Below are 26,115 nucleotides of genomic sequence, written 5' to 3' on the forward strand. Positions count from 1 at the left end.
TTTCATTTAATTTATTACTTCCTTTCCATTTCATTTTCATTGAGACCCACTAAGCTGATTTCATGACCCGATTAGGGTCCAAACAGTGGCCCTGATCCACAGTTCAGAAAACAGCCCTCCAAGGATACCCACATAGCCCCGCTCCCAGGCTGGCACATCACCCTCTATGCAACAGGTGCCTAAGAGAGGCATCCATTTGGCAGACGCTGTCTCTGGCCAGGCCTGTGCTAAGCATTTAATTATGGTATCTCATTTCATCCTCCCCATCATCTTAGGAGGAAGGGACTGTAAGGAATTTTACATGTGAGGAAACTGAGGCCAAGGTCACAGGCTCAGGCAGGAGTCAAAACCAGGGCTGCCTGAATCTGGAGCCAAGTGCATGACCTTCCTGCCCCATCCTGCCCCCCGGGGTGAGGGGCCTTTAAACCCAGAGAGCTCCACCTAAGGAAGTCTACTCCCTCCAACTATAAAAAAGCCATTTCCTATATCAATATCATTCTTTATATTTGTTGACTGTGAGATTGGAGATGGTACAGACAGAAGACACAGGTCCCAGCTGGAGCTGACGGGCAGCAAGGCCAGCCCCGCATCTTCCTCTCAGTACACCCTGTTCCTTGGAAGAAAAGCAATGACAAACCTAGACAGCATATGAAAAAAGCAGAGACCTTTTGCCTACAGGGGTCCTAACAGTCAAACCCATGCTGTCATGTACAGATGTGAGAGCTGGACCATAAGGAGGATTGAGGGCCAAAGAATTGATACTTTCTAATTGTGGTGCTGGAGAAGACTCTTGAGAGTCCCTTGGACTGCAAGGAGATCAAATAAGTCAATCTTAATGGAAATCAACTCTGAATATTCATTGGAAGGACTGATGGTGAAGCTGAAGCTCCAATACCTTGGCCCTGATGCCAAGGGCTGACTCATTGGAAAAGACCCTGATGCTGGGAAAGATTGAAGGCAGGAGGAGAAAGGGACGACAGAGGATGAGATGGTTAGAAAGCATCACCAACTCAGTGGACATGAGTTTGAGGAAATTCTGAAAGATAGTGAAGGACAGGGAAGCCTGGCATGCTGCAGTTCACAGGGTCTCAAAGAGTCGGATATGACTTAGCTACTAAACAACAACAACAGCTGACATGGAGAGAGTCCTGGAAACAGGATCTCTTATTATTATCCGCAGTCCACAGGCCAATCCTTGCCATCAGAAAGAATCACCATGAATCTGGTGTTTTGCTGTTTGCACACAAACATGCTCACAAACGGGTACGATGTAAACCCGTGTCAGGTGCTGTTCTAGCACTCTTTGTGAGTTAAGTCTTTTAATCCTCAGAATGAACACCTTGTAACTCTCATCTCCACTTGACAGAAGGGGAAACTGAGGCGCCAGCATCACACAGCTGCAAAAGCGGCAAGGACAGGAATTGAACCCAGATTGATGGGCAGTGTCTGCTCCCAATTCTGACGTCAGCGAGGCAATCCTGCAGCCTGGCCACAGCCCGCTAAGCACATCACACCCATTCCCTTCTCACCCGAGCCTCGCACGCATCTGGGAGACAGCAGAGGAGGCCAGGAGCAGCTCCTCAGAAGTGGGGCTGGCAGTCAGCTCTGGGGACTCCTGACCCCACAGGCCCCCCTCCCGCCCCTCCGTGCATCACCTGCTTCTCTGACCCTGCTCGAAAAATAGCCCCAGGCCAGCGCAGCCTGCGGGACCTCAGCCCCACTCACCCAGCTCCCAAGAGACACCCCCCAACAACACACACACACACACACACACACACACGCCCACGCCCACGTACCTGGGCGAGGGCAGCCCCCTGGAAGGAGGCCCCCAGGAATGCTCAGCTCCTCCGGGGGCCAGAGCCCAGGGCCAGGCCCCTGCCCCAGCGCCAGCCCCAGTTTCCTCATTTTCCCCAGGGCTATTTCTCACCCAGCCCCCTGCACCTTGGCCTGAGAGGAAGTTGCACAATCCCCTGGGAGCTGCAAACTTGGCTGAGGGCTACTCACAGCGCAGGGGGAACCACACGCCCGGAAGGCCTCATCCACCCACAACCCCGTCGGAGGCGGACGGGCTCCCAGCTCCCGTCTCACTGACCCGGGGCTCCAGACCACCAACCGGGCCCCTTCCTGCTCTAAGACTGAGTCTCTCACAGCTCCACCCCTCACACTGCCTGGCCTCACCGGGCCCCAGGCCAAGCTGCCCCTGCCCCAAGACAGAGAGGCACAGAGGGGCAAGAGTTTGCAGGACTCCTGTTGGGTCCCAAATGGGCCAAACCCTAACCCACACGGCCGCCCTGCCCCTCCTTAGTCAGAAGCCCCGCAGTTCACCTCCTTCCTGACTGAGCACATCTGTGACCTCAGCCCCGGGCCTTCCCAGGGTCTCCATACACCCAGTTCACAGCCTCACTCTGGCCCACCTCGAAATGGACCCTGAGACCCAGCATGGTCCTGTGAAGCTCTGAGCCACCACACGAGCTTGTGGGAAAAGGCTCTCGCTGCATGAGATTTCAGAGGTTCCTCAGCCCCCAACACACTTCTCTAATAGCCCAAGACACTTGACGTTTCGCTACAGTTTCCTTCTCGGGGCTAAGGGATTCTCAACATGGGTAGGTAGATACCAGCTTGTCAAGAAAGGCTGGAAGTCGCTGAGCTATTATTAGTTGTCTGCACCTCAGGGTGGATGAGTTTACTAGGCCTCTTCACAGGATGTCTCGGGAAGGGACAGCGTAGCAGAGGGGAGACCAGGCAAGCCAAGGAGGGGCCCTGAGAGCGCTGACCCAGACTCTGGCCCAATCCTGGGCTCTCCCTGGAGAGTGCCCTCCAGAAGGACGCAGAGCCTGGCCTGGGTGTACAAAGCCCCTTAGGATGACCTCTGGCTCCCACCCTTCACAGCTGGACTTGCAACAGAGCCCCAGATAAGGAATATGATAAAGCACCGCTTATCATCCCACACAACCTTGGACTCCCACCCAGCTGAAGACAAAGTCAGGAATGGTTTTCCTGGGGCCCCAGGGCTCTCCTGAGTGCCCCTCGTTTCTGCAGCCCTCATCAAAAGGCAGGGGCCCTCAGGGCCATTCTCCCACAGCCCGCTGAGGCCTGGAGTGGCAGGAACCAGGGCCAGGCTCACACGCCTCCAGCTCTGTGGACAGACAAGGGGAAGGGCTGGTTCTAGAAACCCCTCACCCCCTGGAAACAATGGCCAAGGGCCCCTTTGCAGGGACGCGTCCCAAGACGCCCACACAGCCAGCCCCCTCTCCCCAGTCCCAACGACAACCCATGATAGGGAGGGGCAGCCACACTGGCCACCCTCCTTTTCGATGAGAAGCCCGAGACTCACAGCGCTCAGGGACGCCCCAAAGGCCACGCAGCGAGTTCACGGCAAAGCTCGGGTTCCTGGCTCCCTTCCTAGGTCACAGTTTCTCAACTTCAACACGACTAACACTTGGGGCCAGAGTAACTCTTCCTTGAGGGGCTGTTTGAGCACTTTAGAACTTTGAGCAGCATCTCTGGCCTCTACCTGCTGGATGCCAGTAGCATTCCCTGAGTTGTGATGACCAAAAATGTCATCAGACATCACCAAATGTCCCCTGGGAGACAAAGAGAAGCTGCCCTAAAAGGACCTGAAAGCCAGGCGCCTGCCAATTCTAACTTGAAGGGCATCTGCTGCGAGAGCTGTCAATGTGCCAGGCAGGAGGGCCTGGAGGTGCTGGTGAGTACCCCGTGGGCTCAGTACCCTCCGGGCAGAGCTGCCCCTTGGCAGGCGGTACCACTTGGGAATCTCATCCCGAGACCACCTCCCCAACCCCAACCTACAAACCAACCTAGTCCCTGGCATTCAACATTTCAGTGGTCTTTCAATTATTTTGATCACACACCCCTGTGAGTAACAAATTTTGAGCACCCCCAATATAAGCTTCTTTTCTTAGGAACTGTTAATACATGCCAGTGTATGAATATGTCATGCATATGAGCAAACATACACAAAAATAGATCTATAAAAAAGATGAGGAGGGAAATATAAATTACACTTAGGATGAGATACTGTTACAGTTTCAACAGCTCACCAGGACAGAAACAAAACAGTCTACTGATACCAAGTGTCAGCAAAGATACAGAGCAATAGGAACTCTTAGGGGTCACCAGTGAGGAGCAAATTGGTGTAACCACTTCACACAGAATTTGCTAAAATTGAAATATGCATCATATACCCTGTAGCAACACTCGAGCAGTTCCGCTCTATATGGACTCTGAAGAAGGGTCACACCAACACACCAGGAGCACATTCCAGGATGTTCTTCCAGCATTGTTCACAGCAGCCAAAAAAGGCAAGCAACCCAAATGTCCATGAGTGGTGGGATGGATACAAATACGGTATCAAGTTCATACAGTGGATGCTCATGCATGAACGCAGCTACTCACAACAGCCTAGACAGACCTCTCCACTGGCCAAGGAACATGTTCAGTGTTTCTCTAGCTGCATAAATTTAAAATCGGGTGAAGCTAAGCTCTATTGCTAAAGGCCGCAGGTAGAGGTGGTAACATGATCAAGGCAAGCAAGGAACTGATCATCTTAAAAGTCAGGAGAGAGACTTCCCTGCTGGTCCAACAGTTGGGACTCCAGGCCACCAAGGCAGGAGGCAGGGGTTCAATCCCTGTTTAGGGAACGAGGCTACTGCATGCCCACACTGAGGCAAAAAAAAAGTCAGGATAGTGGTTCACTTTGGGAAGGGGCTTATGACCAAGGTGAAGCACACAAGTTGATTTCAGAATGCAGGTTGCATTCTGTTTCTTCATTGGGGTGGTGGTTACCTGGGTGTTCACTTTTATAATTATTATATTATCCATATAGGTTTACGCTCTTTTTGGCAATTAGGCTATATTTCACAATAAAAGGGGGGAGAAAAGGATGAGATATAAATATATCAAAATAGAAGTTCTAATAGTTTCTTCCCCCACTTGGCTTTGCAAACCACTATGATTAGGCCAAAGTAGATGAGAACCTATAGCTGGTCACAGGTCTGGAGGAGCCAGTGACACCCAGGGGTGTTTGTAGAGCACCTGGGCACCACAGCCCTTTTCATCTCCCCCTGACTCTGGAGCATCCCAGCCACCATCTGGCCCTGGTGGCCACGGGGAGAGAGTTACATGAAGCTAGACTCTCTCATGCCCACCTTACCCTGCCCTGGTCTGCTCCTCTGGGTCCCTGACAGCAGAGTCCAGAGGCCCATGCTGGGAAGGCTCTGGAGGAACACGGCAGGCCTCACTCACCCTATAAATACACCAAAAGAAGGAGGGAGGCAGAAAAATGGAGAAGATGGAGAGGAGGGGGACAGAGAGCAGGACAGGGAGACACACCCGCATCGAGGGCTGAAGTTCCAGTGGCTGTGGAAACAGAGAGAGAGTCAGAAGGATGGGGGTGTGAGGGGCAAAGGAAAGAGGGAAAGGAGAAGAGAGCTCAGGGCGGGGGAGCAGATGCCCTGCACGCAGTTCCAAGCCCAGGTCCCAGCGCTCAGCACAGTCCAAAGAGGCCTGAGTTGTTAGGCCGGGTTAGCACCATGTGCCCCAGGGCCCAGGGCCTCAGTGAGAGGCGGGTGGCTCAGGGGCCAAGAGCCTCCCCGTGGCCTCACCTGGCACTCAGCAGATTCCAGGTCTCCTGGAAGGGACGACCCGGTCCAGGGGGAAATGCTCCTGGGCCTGCAGAGGTGACCCCTCCTCCAGGTGGGAGGACCCAGGGATTGAGACAGCCGCCCTTCCTGGAGCCTTCTCAGCGGGTGAGAAGCGCTGAGCCAAGTTCTAGGCACTGGCCTGAGCCCTTTTGTAAAAACTTTCTCTCGGCCAGGAAAGAAGGCTCTTCAAAGGTGAGCAGGGAGAATAAATTGGGAGCCTGGGATTAACATATATACATCACTATATATTAACATATGTAACATGGATAACCAATAAGAACCTACTGCAGTAGGTTACTGTATAGCCTTGGGAACGCTAATCAATACTCTGTAATGACCTCTATGGGAATGTGTGTGTGCTCAATCACTCAGCCGTGTCCGACTCTTTGCGACCCTGTGGATTGTAGCCCACCAGGCTCCTCTGTCCGTGGGATTTTCCAGGCAAGAATACTAGGGTGGGTTGCCATTTCCTCCTCCAGAGGATCTTCCCAACCCAAGGATGGAACCTGAGTCTCTTGTGTCTCTAGCACTAGTGGTGGATTCTTTAACACTGAGCCACCTGGGAAGCCCCATAGAATCTAAGAAAGAATGGACATACAGCCTGGCAGGTTACAGTTCATAATGTCTCAAGGAGTCGAACACAACTGAAGTGACTTAGCACACACGCGTGCGTAACTGATGCTTTACTGTACATCTGAAACTAACACAACATTGTAAAGCAACTATACTCCAATAACAATTACTTTTTTAAAAAAAAGGAAGATATGTTTTTCAGGCCAAAGGGCCAGGTACTGACACATTTATTGGTCATTTAGTCCACGGCTCTGTACGATCACACATCACTCTGCCTTTCTCTGTCCTCTGCAGTTACTGAAACTACCCCCCTCCCTGATCCCAGGCCATCAGCTTTGAGAGAGGAGCTGTGTCTTTATTCCCACCCACCCTGCTTGGTTCGCATAGTGCTAGGCACCCAGTCAGTCCATGACTGCTGACCCTGGTGGATGCTAGAGTGGGACTCCCAAGCTCCCTGGGTCCCAGTGCCCTCCTCTCGAAAACATGGGGGTAGTACCAGCTGGCTTCTGAGGCCCACAGCCCTGCAGCCCCAGTCAGCTGGCCCCACGCTGGCAGGGGCAGCTGAGAGAGAGAACACCTGGCCAGGGCGGGGGGGACAGAGGCGGCGGGGGGTGGACGGGATAGAGTGTCACCTCCTGGCCACCCTGCACCCCTCAGGGACTGTAGGGGCTGGGGCAGCTGCTGTCCCCAAACCAGTTATAAACAAGGCCGAGGACAGGCTGTGACTTCCCCAGGCAAACATGGGAAAACAAACCAGAGCCCCACCCCACAGACCCACTGGTGGAACTGGGGGGTGGTGGGGGGCAGGCAATGGGCAGGGCTGCTGCAAACTCTGTGTGGGGAGAGACAGGCTGTGAGCCCACCAGAGTGGGCTGGGCCTGGATCACCGTGGGTGGATGGAGGCAGGGAGTTCCTCCTTGTTCACGTTCCTGGGTACCATCCCTGGGTCTTAGATGGTGATGCTCTTGCACAGCAGAGACCATGGGTAAAGCATTTGTATGTCCTCGGGTCTGGGCCCATTTCACACTCACCTACTCCCTCCATGAAGCTGTGCTGAGCACCCATTACATAGCTAGCTTCCCCTGGTTTCCAAGAAAGACTCCACTACTACAGGCCTTGGGGCAAGCCCACAGGGTCACCCCAACTATCTGCTGCCCTCAAAGCCCAGGACCCCCCAGAAGATGATGGAGACATCTCAACCCCCAACAATGACCCCCCCCCCCCCCATATGCTGGCCCAATGTCTCCAGGGTGAGGAAAGGAGAAGGGAATGGCTGTTTCTTGTGTGTGTTTTATCATTTTCATTATTCACCAAAAATGCAGTTCAAACAGTGATCAAATACCCTCTACGGGATGGGAAAGTCAAATAACATGATGGATCTTTTGACAGCCTCACTTAGGCAGAGTGAGGGGCTGTTCTGGACACCCACCCCCTGAAGCCAGAAATGCTATTCTGGCTCCAATGACTTGCCCCCAGTACTGATGACTCTCTGGGCTGGTGCTATCCACCTCACCTTGCCTGAAGCAGTCACTATTTCCTGAGCACCTGTCCCCAAGGGTGGGGCCAAGACTGGACACTGGTCAGTTTAATGGGAGGTAGGGGCAGAGAGTCAGGATGGAGGAGGGAAGGATGGCCATACCAGAGACTAGCGGTCACCAAATGATCTCACAGTGGCCCCTGCCCCTGGGGACCTGGCTTTGAAAAGCAGATGGGCCTAAGAGACCCCAGGCAATCAGAGACCCAGGAAACAGAAAGCTCTGGCCTGGGTAGCCACAAAAGAGTAGGTTATCAAAATGGGGTCCCAGGACCAGAAGCATTAGCATCACCTGAAAATGTGCCAGAATTGTAAATTCTAGACTTATAGGAATTTGAAGACCCACTCAATGAGAAACCCTGGGCAGGGGTGGGGGACAGTAAACTGTTCTAACAATCCTGATTCCGACGCCCACCTGACCTAAGAACCCCTGTCTGAGAGACAGGGCATCAAAATCATCACACATTTAAAAAATATATATTGATGCCTAAGCCTCTCCCCAAAGACTCAGGTGCAATGGTATTTTTTAAGAGCTCCCCAGGTCATCCTAATACCCAGCCAGAAGTGCAGTCAGATGGAGCAGTTCCCTAGAAGGGTATGCCTACAGGGACAGAGGATTTGCCTACAGGGAGGGAAGCAGAGGAGAGACTGTCAAGAGAAGGGACCAGCATGAACAAGGGCTAGGAGGAGGGAATATGGTCCTTGGGTTTCCAGAGAGCCTGTTGGGATTCCTGGATTAATCTCATGGCATCCCATTTGACTGTGGGACCCCACTGTGTAGACAGGAGCCTAGAAGGCGGCCTGGCCCCCAGGAAGATGGACAAGGGTGGGGATGACTGGAGCTCACTTTTCTTCCTCCTTAAGAGACAGTAAAGAAAGCTGATGATGACTCTGCCTCTTGCTTCTGCCCCCTTGGTTGCCACCTGCTCTCACCCATTGCTCCATAGGCAACAAAGCACTTCCTGTGGGCATGATGATAAGTCCCAGATCCAGCCTTATGGCTGAGATCTTATCTCTGCCTTGGTGACACTGCAGACAAGACCCGTATGTATCTCTGGTGCAGAGTGCAGGAGGGCCAGGAAACACAAGGGCAAAGGAGGGCCTCTGGTCAGGAGTCAGTAGTAAGTGACCGGGCCCGATGCACTCCAAGAAGTCCCAAGGGGCAGGGCAGGGCAGAGGTGGTTGAGATGCTGCAGGCCTGATCAGATCTGCCATGCTGTCGGCTGTGGCGACCAGGCTGGGTGTGGTACCACAGGGAGTGCTGGGGGCTGTGGCCACGGAGTCTGCAAAGCCCCACTGAAGGCATTTTGCTTGAGGATCTTAGACCCACGAGGGAGGCCTGTTTGCAACCCACAGGTCTTTATTTCTCCCCTAGAGCTCTCTATGACTACCTCCTCACCTGGAAATGAGAAATAAAGAAGTTAAAGGAGTTAATTATGATAACGTGTTTTTGAGCACAGCAGGGCCCTAGGTGCGGTAAAGGCAGCAAGCACCAACACACTCAGCCCTCCTGGCAGCAGTGTGTGCGGGCACTACCATACTCCCCGCTTTCTAGGTGTGGAAACAGAGCACAGTGCGGGGGAGCGGCTGGCCCAGGGCCACACAGCTAGCCAGTGGCAGAGCTGAGATTCCACACCAGGCGGCCTGGCCCTGGAGCCCATGCTCTCGACCACCGCCCGACTCGGCGACACTTAGCCTGGCGCTCAGTACCTGGTGGCAATGGCTCTGTCCCAAGAAAAACTGGCTGATGGCTCCACGGGAGCCAGCTTATAGCGAAAGCGCTACGGGGTGGACTTGGGCAGCCCCCCACCTCCCCCGCACCTCACACCCCACCCTTTCTGAAGCACCTCCTGTCTGGGTGCTTTGGCCAAAGATGGGCAGAAGGCTCACACTGGAGGGGACCCCACCGGTGATAGAGGCTCACAGATATGGAAACAGAGGCTAAGGGAGACGGACTGGCCGCAGCCACATGGCCTGTCAACACGGGGTCTCCTGGGTTCTTCTCAGGACTTTTGCTGCAGTCGGCTCTCATCCAAGAGATGAGATGAGCCGGCTGTTTCTCCTCACCTGATTAAACAAGTGCCTACTGAGGGCTGCACCATAAGGGCATGTTTGAGGTAGCCAAGGAGACCCAGGAAGCCTTGTCTGAACCCATCTCCTCCCCCAGCCAGGCCCGAGAGTTCTCTCCAGGGGCCCTTCAGTCACCTCAGTCAGCAGCTCAGAAGAGCAGCCAGGAGACAGGTGTGCCCTGGAGAAGGGGCTTCAGCAAGTCCCATCACTGCTGAGAGCAGGAGACCCCGATGGGGAAAAGAAGGTTCCGGTCGCACCTCATTAAGGGAGAACTGCTGGGAGCCCTGAAGTGGCCTTCTGCAGGGACTGAGCACATGGATTTGGGACTTGGTTGGGCCTGGGTTAGAATCCCTACCATTTCCAGGCTGTGTGACTTCAAGCAACCTGCTTAACTTCTCTGAATCAGCATAATGAAAATAATAATTCCTACCTCATTCTGAAGAGTAAATACACAATAAATGTTGGCAACTGTAGTTTATGACTAAATTTTCTTACAATACTGCTCTATTATAGCATAGAGTAGATGCATATTCTATTAATATTACTTTTACATGCTCATAGACATGCATGTTCACAATTCATCCACATACATGTATCTAGATGCCCACGATCTCATAACCACACACACAAACTCCCCATCAATCACACACACCCCACACTGAGATACCGAGCAGCATCTGGACTCACCATGTACCAGGCACCTCACTCCTCACAGCTGCCTGTGACGTGTGTGCATTTTTACCTCTCTTTTCAGACATGGATACATACATCATATGCAAAAACACCCACTGTGTCCTGGGATGTGGACACTGCTGGCAGCTCTGGGAACCCTGAACCCCCCTCCCCCTCTGTATCAGAGGAGGCCAACCCAATTTCCACGGTCATCTCCAGGGCAGCCCCAAGCTGGGCCCCAAGTGCTGACTGCCCTCCATCCCTAGGACAAAGGCTCAACCTGGCTTGCATGCCAGCTGCGGTTGGGGAAACCCCAGTTGCCGGCAGAAACCAAGTCGACTTTGAAAAGGAAGAGACAGAAGCCAGGGGGTGGCGAGGCCACTCCCTGTGGGGGCAGGTGCTAAGTAACTCTATAAACTCCGGCTAATGATGCAATTACAACCATAAACAGAGGCCGGGGAGGGATGGGGCCAGAAACCAGACCCTCAAAGGGCAGCCAGGCTTGAGGGGTGGGAAGCCCCTCCCACCTGCTTTCCAGCTGAGAGGCGGAAGGGAGGCCTCACTGGCCCTGGGGTGAGCGCTGGGGACCCCCATCATCCCTGAGCACTGGATGGGCTCCTGCGTGCCCTGGCCCACCCTCCTACCCACCTCCGACTGTGAGTTACCAGGCCATCAGCCCTCAGAAGCCCAGGGGCTCTCCCGGGATTGAGTGCTCACCAGAGGAGATGCCCCCAACCATTGCACCCTTTCCACAGAACACAGAATCAGGGGACCTGGGCTCCCATTGGGCTGCACCTCAGAGAGCTGAGCTGAGGGCAAAATAGCACTGCTGCTGTAACAGGCCCCGTAAACTGTAAGCAACGTTGGCTGCGCTCCCAGACAAGCAGAGCACACAGTCACCCTAAACAGCTCTTCGTTTCCATTGCCTGGTTCCCGACTCTTCTGCCCCAGAAGCCAGGAGGCAGGCAGAATGAAGGGGTCTGTGTGAGTTGCCATTTTTCCCATGGCTGGGGAAACTGAGGCAAGATCCAGGCACACCTCAAGACTACCAGGTAGGGCTCTGGAGGCAGCCAGCCCTTCCCCCCTCGCCTGCCTCTTCTGGCCTGCCTTTAACTCTTGCCGGCTGTCTCTCTCCCAGACTGTGATCTCCCTGAGGGCAGGGCCTGGGGGCCCGTCTCTCAGGCTGGGCATAGAGAAGGCCTCAGAGGGAGCAAGTCTACGAACCAAGAACTGCGTTCTGCGTTCAGGACACCCACACGAGACCAGCCCCCCACCTTCCCCTCCACCCCCAGCTGCCCAAGAGTGCCAGGTCTTGGGCGGGTGGAATCTCAGCCATCAGGGTTCTGAATCCACATCCCAGAGGCGTCACTGGGGACCTACACCAGCCTTGTCCCAATCGGGCTCAACTAAGCAGCCCCTCCCCACTCAAGGGTTAACGATCACTATCACAAGGATTAACTAGCACTTCCCCGGAGAACGCTAAGCCAAAGCGCTCAAGTTTGGTCCAGGAACTGTTTGCGCATAACCACCCCCAGAACACAGGCGCGTGAGGTCGACGACAGGGGTGGGCGCGGCAACGGAGAAGGACTCAGCGGTGAGGGGTTGGCCCGATGAGGAGGGGTGGCGGAGCCCAGGGCGGATGAGCCCCGCCCTCGGCGCCCTCCCTCCACCACCACCCCGCCTCCCTCCCTCCCCCTGCGAGCCGGGCCGGGGAGCGCCGGGCGGCTGCGGCGCGAACCTGCTCGCGCAACCCTGAGCAGCTCTGGGCAGCCGTGCGTGAAGCCAGAACTCCGGGCGGGAGGGAGCCGAGGGGCGGGGAGCCGAGCTGGCATCAGCCCGCTCCCTCCGAGAAGGCGAGCGCACTCGCCGCTTCGGCCGAATAGCTGATCGGGGTACCGGGGGGCGGGCGGGGACGGCAGAGAAGTGCTGACTTAGGGGTGGGACAGCCTGGGGTTGGGAGGTGCAGACTCACGGAATCGGGGGAAGGGGGCGTGTTTTCCGGGATTCGGGACCGGGAAGGAGGGGGGATATTCTGGGGGCGGGTAGATGGCTGGGAGCTGCAGGGAAGGCAGAAGGAGTGGTGTGCTCTGGGGTTGGAGTTCCCTAACGTCGTGGAATAATGCAAGGGGAAGAAAAAGACTGCTCTCGGGCACACCGGGGGACGCGGGTTGGAGCGGCTTCTTCAAGAGACCGAGGGGGAGGAAGGGGCTGGAAGGGAGGGAAGGATGGTACTTCTACCCGCCCCCCACCCAGCAGCCCGGCCCCCGGGGCGTGGCGCCGCTCCGGCCCGCCCACTCCCCGGGACCATCCTGGCAGGGCCTGGCCCCGCCGGACTCGGCCCCCGCACACTCCCTACCTCCCGCGCCCTCCCCCGTGCCACCCGCCGCCCCAGCCGCGTGCGGTGGAGAAGAAGCGGGCGCAGGGCCCACACGCCCTCAAAACTTCTTGCAAGTTCACTCCCACTCCTCCCGCCCCTTCGACTTCCAGCTCCCGGGCCGGGAAGGCCCATGCCCGCCACGGCCCCTCCCGCCTGGTTACATAAGGTCGCGGAGAAGCCGCCCCCCGGCTCGAGCCTGAAGGGAGGGGCTGGAGGGGCTCCCAAGCTCCGCGGGCAGCGCCGCCCCGGCCACGCGCGGGACGAGCCGGGCCGGCTAGACGGACGGCGGGGCGGGTGGCAGTGCGGCGCACACGATCTCGCTCCCCTTTCCAGTCAACACCCCCACCCAGCCACCCACCTGTCTCGCGGACCCACGGGATCGGAGCAGCGGAGCCTGGGTCGGGAGTTCCGGGCCCTCCGCGCACCCCTTGCCCCCCGGTCCCGCTCACCTAGCTATGAAGGTCAATCCGTCCGCCGCCCGCGCCCCGCGACTCCGGCAACTTGTCCCAAGTTCAGGTGTCGGGCCCGAGAGCTGCGCCGGCCGCCCCCTCCCGGGCTCCTCCGGCTCCGCGCCACCGGGGAGGCCCGCCCCCGTCCGCCCTGCCCTCTGCCGTCGGCGCCGCCGCCGCTCCCTACGTCCAGCCCGCGGCCGCCGCCTCCGCTGTCACCGAGCCCCGCGCCCGGCGCCGGGGCTCCTGCTGTCACTCGGCACTCACTTCCCACCGCGCCCGGCAGAGGGCAGCACCCTACCCCGAGGCCCCGCCCATCCCGGCTCCGCCCCGCCCCGCCCTACCGTCTGTCTGCCTGCTGCACAGCCCGCTGGGAAACGTAGTCCTCCCTTCTGGGCGACGGCTCTGCTAGGCACGTCGGGATTTGTAGTCCCACCCTGTGGGCTCAGGCCTGTGCTGGGACTTGGCGTTTAATTTGGAAACTTTGCTCCATTTGGTTTCTACCCCTTTTGCAAGTTTTCTGTGTTCAGGAAGTAATGTCACGAACCACAGATCATCACAATATACCATGTGGCCTATTTGACCCCAATGAGAGGCGTGCAGTGTGCTGGGTTTCCTGGAGTCTAGGAAAGAGGTAGAGTCCCAGATGGTGTGCTGTTGCCATAGAAACCCCTCTGTGTCAAACCTCATCCTCCAGATTTGGAATGGGGTACCAGACCTGGATCTTGAGCATAAGGGCCAAGGTTGATCAGCATGGTGAAGGAAATATGATTATAAAATGGAGCCTACCTCCTCTCCCATCATGAGTTCTCCATTTAGCCCTCCCCACCTAGACCTTATTAGCTGGAGCTTGCAGGTACACCACCACCATGTTGCTGAAGAGAGAAACTTCCTGACCTTTTCATGTCACCCTCCCCTGCTGGACGTCACAAGATGCTCTGGTGGCATCATGTGATGTCTCCCTAAAGGACCCACATCTGTTACAGTGTGCACTGTCCTCCAGCCTTCTTCTGAAAGCTCCTAGTGCAAACTTGATCACTGATAAGGAGGAAGAAGCCTAGATTTAAGACGCATGGGACCCCTGGTCACACTGCTAGTAATATGTGTGGGGTAACTCTGGTGGTAGTTTGGTAAATTAAGTCAGCAGAGCATTTTGGATTGTCCCTTACAAAGGAATGCCCTGCCTGCATGCCACTACCACAGTTTTCCCTCTCCAGAGAGAAGCTGTGAAGAGACTCCAAGCTTTGAGGGGTACAGGGCCCACCCCCAAGCCTACCTCGTGCCCTATTTCTCTTAGAATCTCAGTGACCCACCACGAACCTCCTAGAAACTCAGGGACAACATGGTCCAGTAGAGGCAAAGTTGCCTCTGACTCTTATTGTCCCATTCCCTGAGCCTTACAAGGCTACGACTGCCCTCTAAAAACAACAGGATGGCCGATGTGGAGAAGAGCTGTTTATTGTTAGACAAAGTCCAGAGTCCAGAGAAGGGGGGCTAAATGCAGACAGGAAGTGCAGAGAGAACCCCCTGTAGGGTGGAGTGTCCAGAGGGAGAAGGAAGCCCGGGAGTCCAGGCGCTGAGTCTAGGCGGCCGTGGCGAAGCCCACCCTGTTGTTGCCCAGGTCGTAGACAGAATAGTATGACCTGAGAAAGACATCCCCGAGGATCCACAGGGGCTGGCCATTCTGGGAGGGTAGGTAGGTGACCTCCACCCCCAGGATGCAGTAGTTGTCGTCATTCTGCACAACACACAAGGGCAACACTCATTCATCAGCTCACAGGTAGACGGGGCACTGCTGAGCCCAGAGCCCCAGGCCAGCAGCACAGATACAGAAAAGGATGAGCCAGAGTTTCTACCCTTGAGGCCTCACAGGCCAACTGAGCTGCCAGAGCCGGGCTGGTTGGGGATTCTAGTGTGGCTGAGGGCAGGTTGCAAGGGCCCTCCCTCTGCAGGATCTCCTCAACTCCTGGTAGTAAAGCCTTGGAGCCAGATCAACTTAGGTTTAAACCTTAGCTTCACCCTGACTAACTATGTAGCCAATGAGTTAACCTCTCGGAACCTCCAAGCTTTTACTTATAAAATAAAAATTCATATCTCCCTCATTAAATGTTATGACGAGTCATCAGGAAAATGTAGACAAAGTGCTTCACTTGGTGGCTGACTCTTGTAAGTGCTCAACAGAGAGCCAGTGACTCTCCCCCTTAATTAATAATAATTATTAATAATAGATGATTGCTCTGCTCTTTCATAGCCTGGTTCCAGAGAAGGGGGTTTAAAATCCATGAGAGGGGAAGAGAAATCAATGCTGCAAGGAAATGGCACAGTTAAGGGGACCGAGTGTTTCTGGTTCCTCACAGCTTCCTCCCATCCATTACCCACCTCCATCCCTGATCTTGTGCCCACTGGCTCAGCCTGCAGGAACCAGGACTTACATTGAGGATGTAGGAGGCAGGGGGCAGAGGGAACTGCACGCCATTGATGACAAAGGTGAGGATGGGCAGGTTCTCGATGTTGTTACAGTCCACAGGAAACTGCAGAGAGGAACAGCGCCTGGGTTGCCTCATCTCCCCTCTGAGAGGACCTGCCAACCCCATCACTGCAGCCCCTGGGGTCCTGGGCCCGAGCTCCAAGCCTGCTCTTGGACTGGAGGCTGCAACATCAATACTGCTGGTGTTACCCATGAGGACTTGCGAACAGAAGCTCCAAGTTTTAGAAGCTGCTGTACAGAGGGTAGGTTGTGGGGGGGACCTGAGTCACCTTTCTCAAAACATGCCTCTTTCTTTAATATCTCCCGTGAAAGTTTAAATCTACGCCCCTTCTCTGCAAGTGTCCTTTTAAAACAGGTCTGATACACTGCTATGTGTAAAATAGATGGCTGACGGGAAGCTGCTATATAGCACAAGGTGTTCGGCTGGGTGTTCTGTGATGACTAAGGGGTGGAATGGCGGTGGCCGGGTGGGAGGTCAAAGAGGGAGGGGATGGATGTATGTATGCTTCTAACTGATTCTCTTCGTTGGACAGCTTTACACAGCATTGTAAAGCAACTATAACCCAGTAAAAATTAAAATAATAAATAAATAAAATACACAGTTCTGTAGAAAGTATAGCTCATCAGCCCACCAAAGTTAGTGAGAATACCTTAATTATGCAAACCCTTTGGTAGGCTCAGGACGGGGTAAGGATGGGGGCAGGGCCTTGCCCATCCACCTCCCAAGGTGGAGGTGAGGGAGCTCTGGATTCAAGAGTTATTCCTTGTCGCTGTCGGGCTGGGTCCCACATTCTAATTATTTAGCTCTTACTGCAAAGCCAAGCAGGTGTTTAACCTGTTTCCTCTAAGTGGTTGAAGCTCAGAGGAAATTCTGCCTATTTGGGAGCACTTCCCATACCAGCACAGGCATCTGGACCCTCTGAATCAGCCTTCCAACCCCCAGCCAGCCCCTGCCCCAGTCATCCGGGGCCCCCACCTCCAGTGCCGGGAGGCAGCGAGAAGCACCGAGGCCAAGAATCAGGCTATTCCTGTGCTCCCAGGAAAAACCATAAATGCCTCCTGGTCTCTCCCCGGGAAGGGGCACGGCTCCGCTGCATGCACCTGTCCATACTGGTCCTCCTGGGCTCCCGTGGCCTGCAGAAGGGTACTCAGGAACTGCTGGGGCACCGTGAGCAGAGATGTGCCGGTGTCCACGATGGCCTGGCAGCCTGCGGAGCACCAGCCTGTGGCCTGGTCACCAATGAGGAACCTGAATAGTGAGAAGATGGGCAGTCTCAGCACCTCCCAGCTCAGGGCAGCGAAGGGATGGGCCGCAGTTACCGAATCAAGGTGCACCTCAGGAAGATAAGGATTCTACAGAGGTCAATCCAACCATCCCCCAGCCTCATAACAGAGTCTGTCCAAGTCCGCCTGAATGGCCATGTTTCCTGTTTCTAAAAAGTTCCACAGATAGTTCTAGAAAGACTGATGGCCAGGGCTATTGATTCGTTGTAAATACTTTGAGTAAATTAGTCCCTCCCCCCACACACCCCAGTTTCTAATCTCTAAGCCCCTAGGGTTGGATGACAGGGTCTGAAATGTCTGGGATTCCAGACCCTGCCTCTTCCTGTGTTGTCTCTACCGCACCCACCTTCTCCAGGCCGACCAGGGTCTTGAAACCCCAAGACCTGGATGTGTGTGTGCGACATCCTGCCCGAATGAAGTGCCCACACCCCTGGGGCCCACTGCAGACTCACTCCTCAACGCCAATCTGCCAGTACAGCTCCTGAGTGACAGGGGCCCAGGAGATCTGCCCCGTGTATAGGCTGCTGTCCACACCCCCAAAGATGACTGCTCCTCCATCCTGAGAGCCCTGTTGGCTGCGGAATGTAAAGTGAAAGGCGAGTCAGGAAGTGGCTGTGGGAAAGGCAGGAAAGTAGAAGTCCTGCCCTGGCTCCAGACTTGGGCTCCCTGAGGATAGGACTGTGTCTCCCCTCAGACTGGGGCTCCCTGAGGCGGGCCTGTGTCTCCCCTCAGAGTGGGGCTCCCTGAGGCGGGGCTGTGTCTCTCCTCAGACTGGGGCTCCCTGAGGGCAGGGCTGTGTCTCCCCTCAGACTGGGGCTCCCTGAGGCGGGGCTGTGACTCCCCTCAGACTGGGGCTCCCTGAGGATAGGACTGTGTCTCCCCTCAGACCGGGGCTCCCTGAGGATAGGACTGTGTCTCCCCTCAGAGTGGGGCTCCCTGAGGCGGGGCTGTGTCTCCCCTCAGACTGGGGCTCCCTGAGGCGGGGCTGTGTCTCCCCTCAGACTGGGGCTCCCTGAGGCGGGGCTGTGTCTCCCCTCAGACTGGGGCTCCCTGAGGCGGGGCTGTGTCTCCCCTCAGACTGGGGCTCCCTGAGGGCAGGGCTGTGTCTCCCCTCAGACTGGGGCTCCCTGAGGGCTGGTCTGTGTCTCCCCTCAGACTGGGGCTCCCTGAGGGCTGGTCTGTGTCTCCCCTCAGACTGGAGCTCCCTGAGGGCTGGTCTGTGTCTCCCCTCAGACTGGGGCTCCCTGAGGGCTGGTCTGTGTCTCCCCTCAGACTGGGGCTCCCTGAGGGCTGGTCTGTGTCTCCCCTCAGACTGGAGCTCCCTGAGGGCTGGTCTGTGTCTCCCCTCAGACTGGAGCTCCCTGAGGGCTGGTCTGTGTCTCCCCTCAGACTGGGGCTCCCTGAGGGCTGGTCTGTGTCTCCCCTCAGACTGGGGCTCCCTGAGGGCGAGGCTGTGTCTCCCCTCAGACTGGGGCTCCCTGAGGGCAGGGCTGTGTCTCCCCTCAGACTGGGGCTCCCTGAGGGCAGGGCTGTGTCTCCCCTCAGACTGGGGCTCCCTGAGGCGGGGCTGTGTCTCCCCTCAGACTGGGGCTCCCTGAGGGCAGGGCTGTGTCTCCCCTCAGACTGGGGCTCCCTGAGGGCTGGTCTGTGTCTCCCCTCAGACTGGGGCTCCCTGAGGGCTGGTCTGTGTCTCCCCTCAGACTGGAGCTCCCTGAGGGCTGGTCTGTGTCTCCCCTCAGACTGGGGCTCCCTGAGGGCTGGTCTGTGTCTCCCCTCAGACTGGGGCTCCCTGAGGGCTGGTCTGTGTCTCCCCTCAGACTGGAGCTCCCTGAGGGCTGGTCTGTGTCTCCCCTCAGACTGGGGCTCCCTGAGGATGGGACTGTGTCTCCCCTCAGACTGGGGATCCCTGAGGATAGGACTGTGTCTCCCCTCAGACTGGGGCTCCCTGAGGATGGGACTGTGTCTCCCCTCAGACTGGGGCTCCCTGAGGCAGGGCTGTGTCCCCTCAGACTGGGGTTCCCTAAGGGCAGACGTTGTATCTCCCACCTTTGACCAAGGCTGGGAATTCCCAGTGCCTCCAGCTCTCAAATGAAGCAGCTCCACCAAGTGCTTCCTCTGGGAAAGCCTCTGGTCATCTGGCCTGCAGCCCTGTCCCACCTCTCTCCTCTGCCTTTCACTTCATGCTGCTGGTGGAGCGTGTCAGCAGGAGCCAACACAGGGCCCAGTTTGTTGTTTTTCTGCTGGAATCGGAGGGAGGAGGAGCCCAGGGGGAGTGGAGGGCACGACCTCCCTGTTAGACGGTAGACGAGCAGGAGTGTGGCACTGGGCAGCGATCCTCCGGGCTAAACTCAGAGCACTTGTAAACAGAGGTCAGCAACCTTAGTAACCGGATAATATTGTTGAAAGTCAAGTTCAAATGACTAAGCCCCGGGGAGTAGATGTTGACTATCTCTAGAAGGTAGTTGTCTAATTCTACAGAGAAAAGATGGAAAGTCCCCTCCAGGCCACCCACCACTTGACTCCAGGGCCTGTCCACGTAAATAACCACATTTGCTAGTGTTTGTGGTAAGAACAACAATTTGTTCGAGTTCTTGGTGGACTGAGGCCAGAAGACCTGGCTAGAACAATAGATCAAAGGAGATGAAGCAATAGATTATTACACAAAAGAGGTGTCCAGGTAGAAAACATTTGGTCAGAAGGAAGTGAGTTCACTGCAGCTCTGGGCAGGCAGTCAGCCCTAGAGGTAGGGGAAAAGTGAAAGTGTTAGCCACTCAGTCGTGTCTGACTCATGGCAACCCCGTTGACTGTAGCCCACCAGGCTCCTCTGTCCATGGGATTCTCCAGGCAAGAATACTGGAGTGGGTTGCCATTCCCTTCTCCAGGGGATCTTACCCACCCAGGGATTGAACCCGGATCTCCCTCACTGCGGGCAGATTCTTTACCATCTGAGCCACCAGGGAAGCCCCCTAGATGTAGGAGGAGCTGCAACAATGCTCCAAGCAGAGTTCTGCTGGAGGAAGGGGAGAGTCTGTCTTGGCCAAGAAACACAAAGAAGAGACCGAGTGGGCTGGGGACAGATGCAGGAATGGGGAGGGCGGGAGAGGAAGTGTCAGAAGCCCAGGAGGAAAGGTCTTGCCGAATGCCTGCTGGGAATGCCTGCCTCCAAACTCCAAAGTGTTTGAACCTCAGCCGTCCGGGCCCGTGGAAGCGAGTGGGCTGGGAGCTGGGGACTGCCAGGTAGTTCCTTACCTGCTGAGGTAGAAGCTGAAGATTGGGCTGGTGAGGGCACCCTCCTGCACCATGCCCTGGAGGACGGTGGTGGCCCCATCCACGGACAGGGAGGGGTAGGCCATGCCCATGATGCCATCGAACTTCGCATAGAGGAAACTGGTGCCTGGCTCGGTCTTACTCAAGCCGAACTCCTGGTTGGGAACCTGGATGCCTTGGACCTGGAGGGGACACAGAGGATGGGAAGTGATGAATATAACTCCACACACCTCCCTCTGGATCCCCCTCCTGACGCCCATCTGTCTGTTCTTCATCTCTCCCTCACTTCTGCCACCTCTCTTCTTGACAGGTTTGAGAAAGCCCCTTTCTCTTCCAAGGAGCCATCTTCACCTGCTGCAGCACCGCCCACCCCAACCTGCTTCTCCCTGAGGCTTTAAGCTCCTTAAGGAAAAGGAGCAGGTCATCCCAATCACTCTCTGTCCTCGGTACCTGGCACATGGTGGCCCACAGTGAGGGGTCAGTGAGTGAATGGATGAGCCTTTTCTGGTTGTTCTGACTGCGCCTCACAGCATGCAGGATCTTAGTTACCCGACCAGGGATCAAACCCACACTGTCTGCATTGGAAGCTCAGAGTCTTAACCACTGGACCACCAAGGAAGTTCCTGGATAAGTCTCTAGTGTTATGATTTTCTGGCCTGTATGGTAGAGCATGGGCTTCCCTGGTGGCTCAGTGGTAAAGAATCCGCCTGCCAACGCAGGAGACATGGGTTCGATCTCTGGGTCAGGAAGACCCCCTGGAGAAGGAAATGGCAACCCACTCCAGTATTCTTGCCTGAGAAAGCCCATGAACAGAGGAGCCTTGTGGGCTATACAGTCCATGAGGTTGCAAAAGAGTTAGACACAACTGAGCAACTAAACAGTAACAGACAATGGTAGAGCACTGGGTGTTTCCCATATTTTTCAAAGGCAGCCGTCTAAGTCTCCCCATCAGACTTTGAGAACTGTGAGGTTAGAGTCGAGTTCACAGCCCCAAATTACCTTCCCCATATCCTGGGAAGAGGTGAGGGCTCAGCCAGCAGCATCACTCACCATCAGGGTATCATAGCCTAAGATGCCAGTGAGGCTGCCGCTGCCATACTGCAGGGAGAAGGTCTGCTCATTGGTGGAGTAGGTGGAGGACAGGCTGGGGTTGAAGCGGGTGTGGCTGGCTGCAGGGAAGGGAAAATTCAGGAAGTCATGCTGGCCCCCTCTAAGGTCTGCAAGGCTGCCCGCTTGTCTCCCAGCCTGTGCTCACATCCTAGAGCCTCTGCACACACACACACACACACCCCTCCCCCTGCCGGCCAAGGAGTCAGGTGGTAGCCAACTGACATTCCTGGCATTGGAAGGCCCTTGAGAACTGGGCAGCCTTGACCCTAGAGCACCCACCCCCCAACCTAACATAATCACAGAATCTTCAGATGCCCTAGGATGATGACCTCCCTAGGATTGTAGTGTGGGCAAGTTGTATAGTATCTGTCTCTGTCTTCCTGGCCCCCAGCAGATCTCCTGATACATGGCGAGTGTCGAGAAATTACTCAACAGATGAAGGAGTGAATGGACCTCCAGGGTACTCGCTGACCTTCGCCTCACCCCGAGGAGAAGCTGGCCACACCAGGATCCTGAGACAGCCTAGGATGGAGCCAGCGAGGGGCCTTCTGGACTAGAGGTGTCAAGACCCAAACCCCAAGGCTTTGGCAGGGGCCAGGGCCGCCCTAGGAAGTGAACATCTCCAAAGACAGCAACAGGAGGAGGACCACATCTATGTCCTTCTCCCGTGTCCCTGGGAGAGTTCAGTAAGAACTTAGTAAATCGTGGTGGGGAAGTAGCATAGAAAGAGTGTTGTAGAGTGGAGTGGGCTAGAATGGCATTGCCCAGAGTGAACAGAATGGAGTGGAGTGAGCTGGGCTAGGCTGGAGTAGGTGAGGGAATGTGTCCTGGTAATCAGAGAGGGACCACCCAGGCTCATGGCCAGTTCCTTCCCTCTGGCTTGGACATGGGCCGTGTGATGCTGGACAAATCCCTGGACCTTTCCAGGACTGGAGCTCCCTGACCACCCCACACCCCCGCCCCCCAGCGATCTTTACAAAAGTGCGGCCCTTCCCCAGCGGGTGTCACTGCCCTCCCCTGCCCAGCCCGGCACTTACTGCAGGCTTGGCTCTGGCAGTAGACAGAGGGCACCCACAGGTTGGAGGAGCCGGTATCAAAAAGGACCAGGAAGTTCTGTGGTGGCGTCCCAATGCTGATCTCGCCAAAGTAAGCAGCCTGGGTGGGGAGGAAGGGACATGGGACAGGCTCTTAGCTCTGGGTGGGGGTTGGGGGGGCGGGTCCTGCTTGTGGTGGGGGCATTGGAGCCCGTCACTCTGCCGCTCGGCCCATCAGGCCCAGCCTTCTCCATGGCCAGAGCGGCAGAGTGACCAGCCCCACAGCCCACACCACAAGCAGGGGCCTGAGCCTGCCCTCCACACTTGCCCAGAACCCACAGGCCCTCGTCTGAGCCCGCCTGGGCCAGCAGCAAAAGTCTACGTGGACTCAGCTGCCGGGTCATCAGGGGTCCCTCTATGCTTTCTCCGCTGGCAGGCAGGTCTGAGAGACAGGGGGCAGCCTCCAGGGGGCGAGTGGGAGGGTGCAGAGAGGGAGAGTGCAGCTCACAGCCCAGGCCTGGCCCTCAGCCTTTGGCAGCAGGAAGAGGGGAGGGTCAAGACTCACGTCCATGTAGTCCATGGGCTCGGTGGCCACGCTGAAATCACCAAAGTGGTACTTCTGGGCCGGGTCATACTTGTAGGTCCTCAGGAAGTCCTCCAGGAGGCCCTTCTCCTTCATGGTCTCACGGATGGACTTAAATTTCTTCAAGGGGATTCTGTAGAAGGGCTGGGATCAGGGCAGGGCCTCCCTCTTTCCTGCTGCACCTCTAACACCCCATCTCTCTCTCCATCCCTGACTGTTTGCCTCAGGCTCCCTGTCGCTCTGTCCCTGGTGCCTGTCGCTTATATGCGTCTGTCTCCCTCTTTCTCCATTTCTGTCTCAGTCTCTGGCTCTCTCTGGCTCTTTCTCCCTCTGCCTCTCTTTTTCTTCCTCTCTCTTTCTCTTTCTTGGAAAACTCTTCTCAGGACTTGCTCCAAGATTCAGAAGACAGCTACCTTCACCTAGGCCTGCCCTGACCTCATCCCATGGGTCCATCCCACCCTGGTCCTCCACTCTCAAATACCCCATAAACTCTTTCCCAGGAAGGGGAGAGGAACTTTAGACATTACCCTTTGCAGGATTTGTGTAGTTTGTTTGTTTTGACCGTGCTGCGTGGCTTGCTGGATCTTTGTTCCCTGACCAGGGATTGAACCCACGCTCTCGCAGTGAAAGCACAGAGCCCTTAACCACTGGACCACAAGGGAATTCCCAATTTGTGCATTTTTAAAAAAAGTTTTCAGAGGGACTTCCTTGGTGATTCAGTGGTTAAGACTCCATGCTCCCAATGCAGAGGGCATGGATTCAATCTCTGGTCGGGGAACTAAGATCCCACTTGCTACACAACACAGCAAAATAATAATAAATTAAAAAGCAATACATCATTCAAAAAATAAAAAGGCTTCAGAGATGGCAAAGTTAACCCCAAAGAGTCCCCAGTATGGTGGCCCTGGCAGTTTTCACTGGCTGGATGTGACAGAGCGCGGGCCCAGGGGAACAGCACTAGACTGGGGACTCAGAAGATAGGGTCCTGGTTCTTCTGCTCCGTGTCTGGCCTGGATCAGTCCTGCTCCTTGCAGGAGGCAGAGACCATGGGGAGGTTGGCTTGAGTGGTCCAGAGCCCAGATCAACCTCTGGAACTGGATCTCCTGAATTATGGGCTTCTGCCCATGTCCTCCCAGACCTGCCTGCCTCCGCTGCCCAGGGGTCTCTGCCAGTGTCCCCAGGCCTGGCTCCAGGCCTCAGAATTCCTGCTTCTTTCCCCATCTCTTCCCCCTTCCCTCAAGACCCTGCATTCTCCAGAAACTCTCTGCTAAACCCATTCACCCTGAGATACGAAGGCTGATGATTGCTTCACACCACCACGATTCCAGAATTGGCATATTCAAAGAAGTTTCTGAGAGAAGCCAACTTTCCACCAAAAAAAGTGCCCCTTTAATGGTGCAGTCGCCGGTAGTGTGGCAGGCTGGGCGCCCTCTTGATGTCCTATGAGCCCAGCCGCCTCATCCCCTTTCCCCTGACACCTCAGCGAATAGAGATTACATGACTGGTATTTCTGCTTAGATGATTTGGCATCTGTCAAATAAATTGGGGGGCCTTAAAGAAACTTCTAGCAAATGTCTCCCTATCTAGAAATAATTATACCAGCCTTTCAAGGTCTTTTTTTTTTTTTAGGCAGTAGTCACCCCTACTCTCTCTTTTTCTGGTCTATCCTTTATCATCAGTGGGGGAAGGGATGGTGTTTCTCCCTCCGACTGAAAGCTTCCTGAAGGCAGAGGCCATATCTCTTCCCATCCTGAGATCTGTCCAGTGCCGACTCAGGGACTGAGTCACCCAGAGAGCTTTCGTGTCTCTTCCAACACATGAGGACAGCAGAATGATGGGGGGGTATGTATACGAACTAGGAAGCAGATTCTCCGCCAGACATCAAATCTACTGACACCTTGATCTTGGACTTCCCAGCCTCCAAAACTTTGAGAAATAAATTTCTGTTATTTATAAGTCATCCAGTCTATAGTAGTTTTTTTTTTTTTTTTTACTTGTTATTTTCTATTTGGGTATAGCCGATTAGGGCTTCATGGGTAGCTCAGCTGGTAAAGAATCTGCCTGCAAGGCAGGAGATCCCGGTTCAATTTCTGGGTGGGGAAGATCCCCTGGAGAAGGGATAGGCTACCCACTCCAGTATTCTTGAGTTTCCCTGGTGGCTCAGATGGTAAAGAATCCACCTGCAATATGGGAGACCTGGGTTCGATTTCTGGGTTAGGAAGATCCCCTGGAGGAGGGCATGACAACCCAGGCTAGTATTCTTGCCTGGAGAGTCTTATGGACAGAGGAGCCTGGCAGGCTGCGGTCCATGGGATCACCAAGAGTCAGACATGACTGAGCAGCTAAGCCCAGCACAGCACATAGCTGGTTAACAATTTGTGAGAGTTTCAGGGGGACAGCAAAGGGCCTCAGCCAAGCATGTACATGTATCCATTCCCTCCCAAACTCCCCTCCCATCCAGGTTGACACATAATATTGAGCAGAGTTCCCTGTGCTATAAGGTTATAACCCTGTTGGCTATCCATTTTAATTGTAGCAGAGTGTACCCATAGATCCCAAACTCCTTAACTATCTCTTCCCCTAGTCCTTCCCTCCTGGCAACCATAAGTTTGTTCTCTAAGTCTGTGAATCTGTATCTGCTTTGTAAATAAGTTTATTAAAAAAAAAAAAGCTGCCAGGGTTCCTGTCCCAGCATTCAGGCCCCAGACTCACTTGACCAATGCCGCTGCCTCCAAGGCCTGGAGGGAGACCAAGGCCAGTACCATCCACTTCATGACGCTCATTTCCAGCTGGCTGCAGCGGAGAGGCAACTCGGAGCTATGCTGTTGCAGTGGAGTGAAAGCCTGAACACTCCTTCCTCCTTTATACCTCCAGGACCCAGCCCAGTCCCTGCCTCCCTGCCCTGGACAAGCATGGTTTCAACCCTGGGTGTAGCCTGGGCTCCCTGTATCAGTCACTTCCGGGTGTTTTCCTTTGTGAGGGTGGCCTCAAAGGACTTTTCATCCTATCGA

At 55.4% G+C, this 26,115-nt stretch overlaps 2 protein-coding genes across 3 annotated transcripts in view; both read right to left on the minus strand.

Annotated features, from left to right (window-relative positions):
* TFEB (transcription factor EB) overlaps positions 1–13,503 on the minus strand; it is a 47,871-nt gene extending 34,368 nt beyond the window's left edge. Inside the window, exon 1 of one of the 2 annotated variants that reach the window (XM_061146683.1) lies at positions 13,339–13,503. The gene's annotated coding sequence lies outside the window, so the exon portion shown is untranslated. Of the gene's footprint in view, positions 1–1,796; positions 1,920–13,338 lie in introns of those variants that run through there. The other variant, XM_061146684.1, reaches the window with a different exon arrangement.
* A 1,285-nt stretch (positions 13,504–14,788) lies between these two features.
* On the minus strand, positions 14,789–26,000 carry PGC (progastricsin). The gene is made up of 9 exons (XM_061146083.1): positions 25,817–26,000; positions 23,087–23,237; positions 22,525–22,642; positions 21,428–21,546; positions 20,360–20,559; positions 17,563–17,685; positions 16,928–17,075; positions 15,771–15,869; positions 14,789–15,076 (listed from the first exon to the last, which is right to left on the minus strand). Exons 1-9 carry the CDS (start codon positions 25,885–25,887, stop codon positions 14,921–14,923), a joined length of 1,185 nt encoding a protein of 394 aa, XP_061002066.1. The 5' UTR covers positions 25,888–26,000; the 3' UTR covers positions 14,789–14,920.
* Between the last annotated feature and the right edge of the window lie 115 nt (positions 26,001–26,115).

Source organism: Dama dama, chromosome 7 (assembly GCF_033118175.1).
Source record: "Dama dama isolate Ldn47 chromosome 7, ASM3311817v1, whole genome shotgun sequence".
In the NCBI taxonomy this organism is placed as follows: domain Eukaryota; kingdom Metazoa; phylum Chordata; class Mammalia; order Artiodactyla; family Cervidae; genus Dama; species Dama dama.

What these genes read in the sequence shown, in the direction of transcription:
- PGC (XM_061146083.1), bottom strand. Translation starts at nt 25,887, where the DNA reads ATGAGCGTCATGAAGTGGATGGTACTGGCCTTGGTCTCCCTCCAGGCC. An exon ending in CTGCCAGAGCCAAGCCTGCA is followed by an intron (nt 21,547 to 22,524) that starts GTAAGTGCCGGG and finishes CCTTCCCTGCAG; the next exon opens with CCAGCCACACCCGCTTCAAC. An exon ending in TGGCAGATTGGCGTTGAGGA is followed by an intron (nt 17,076 to 17,562) that starts GTGAGTCTGCAG and finishes CTCACTATTCAG; the next exon opens with GTTCCTCATTGGTGACCAGG.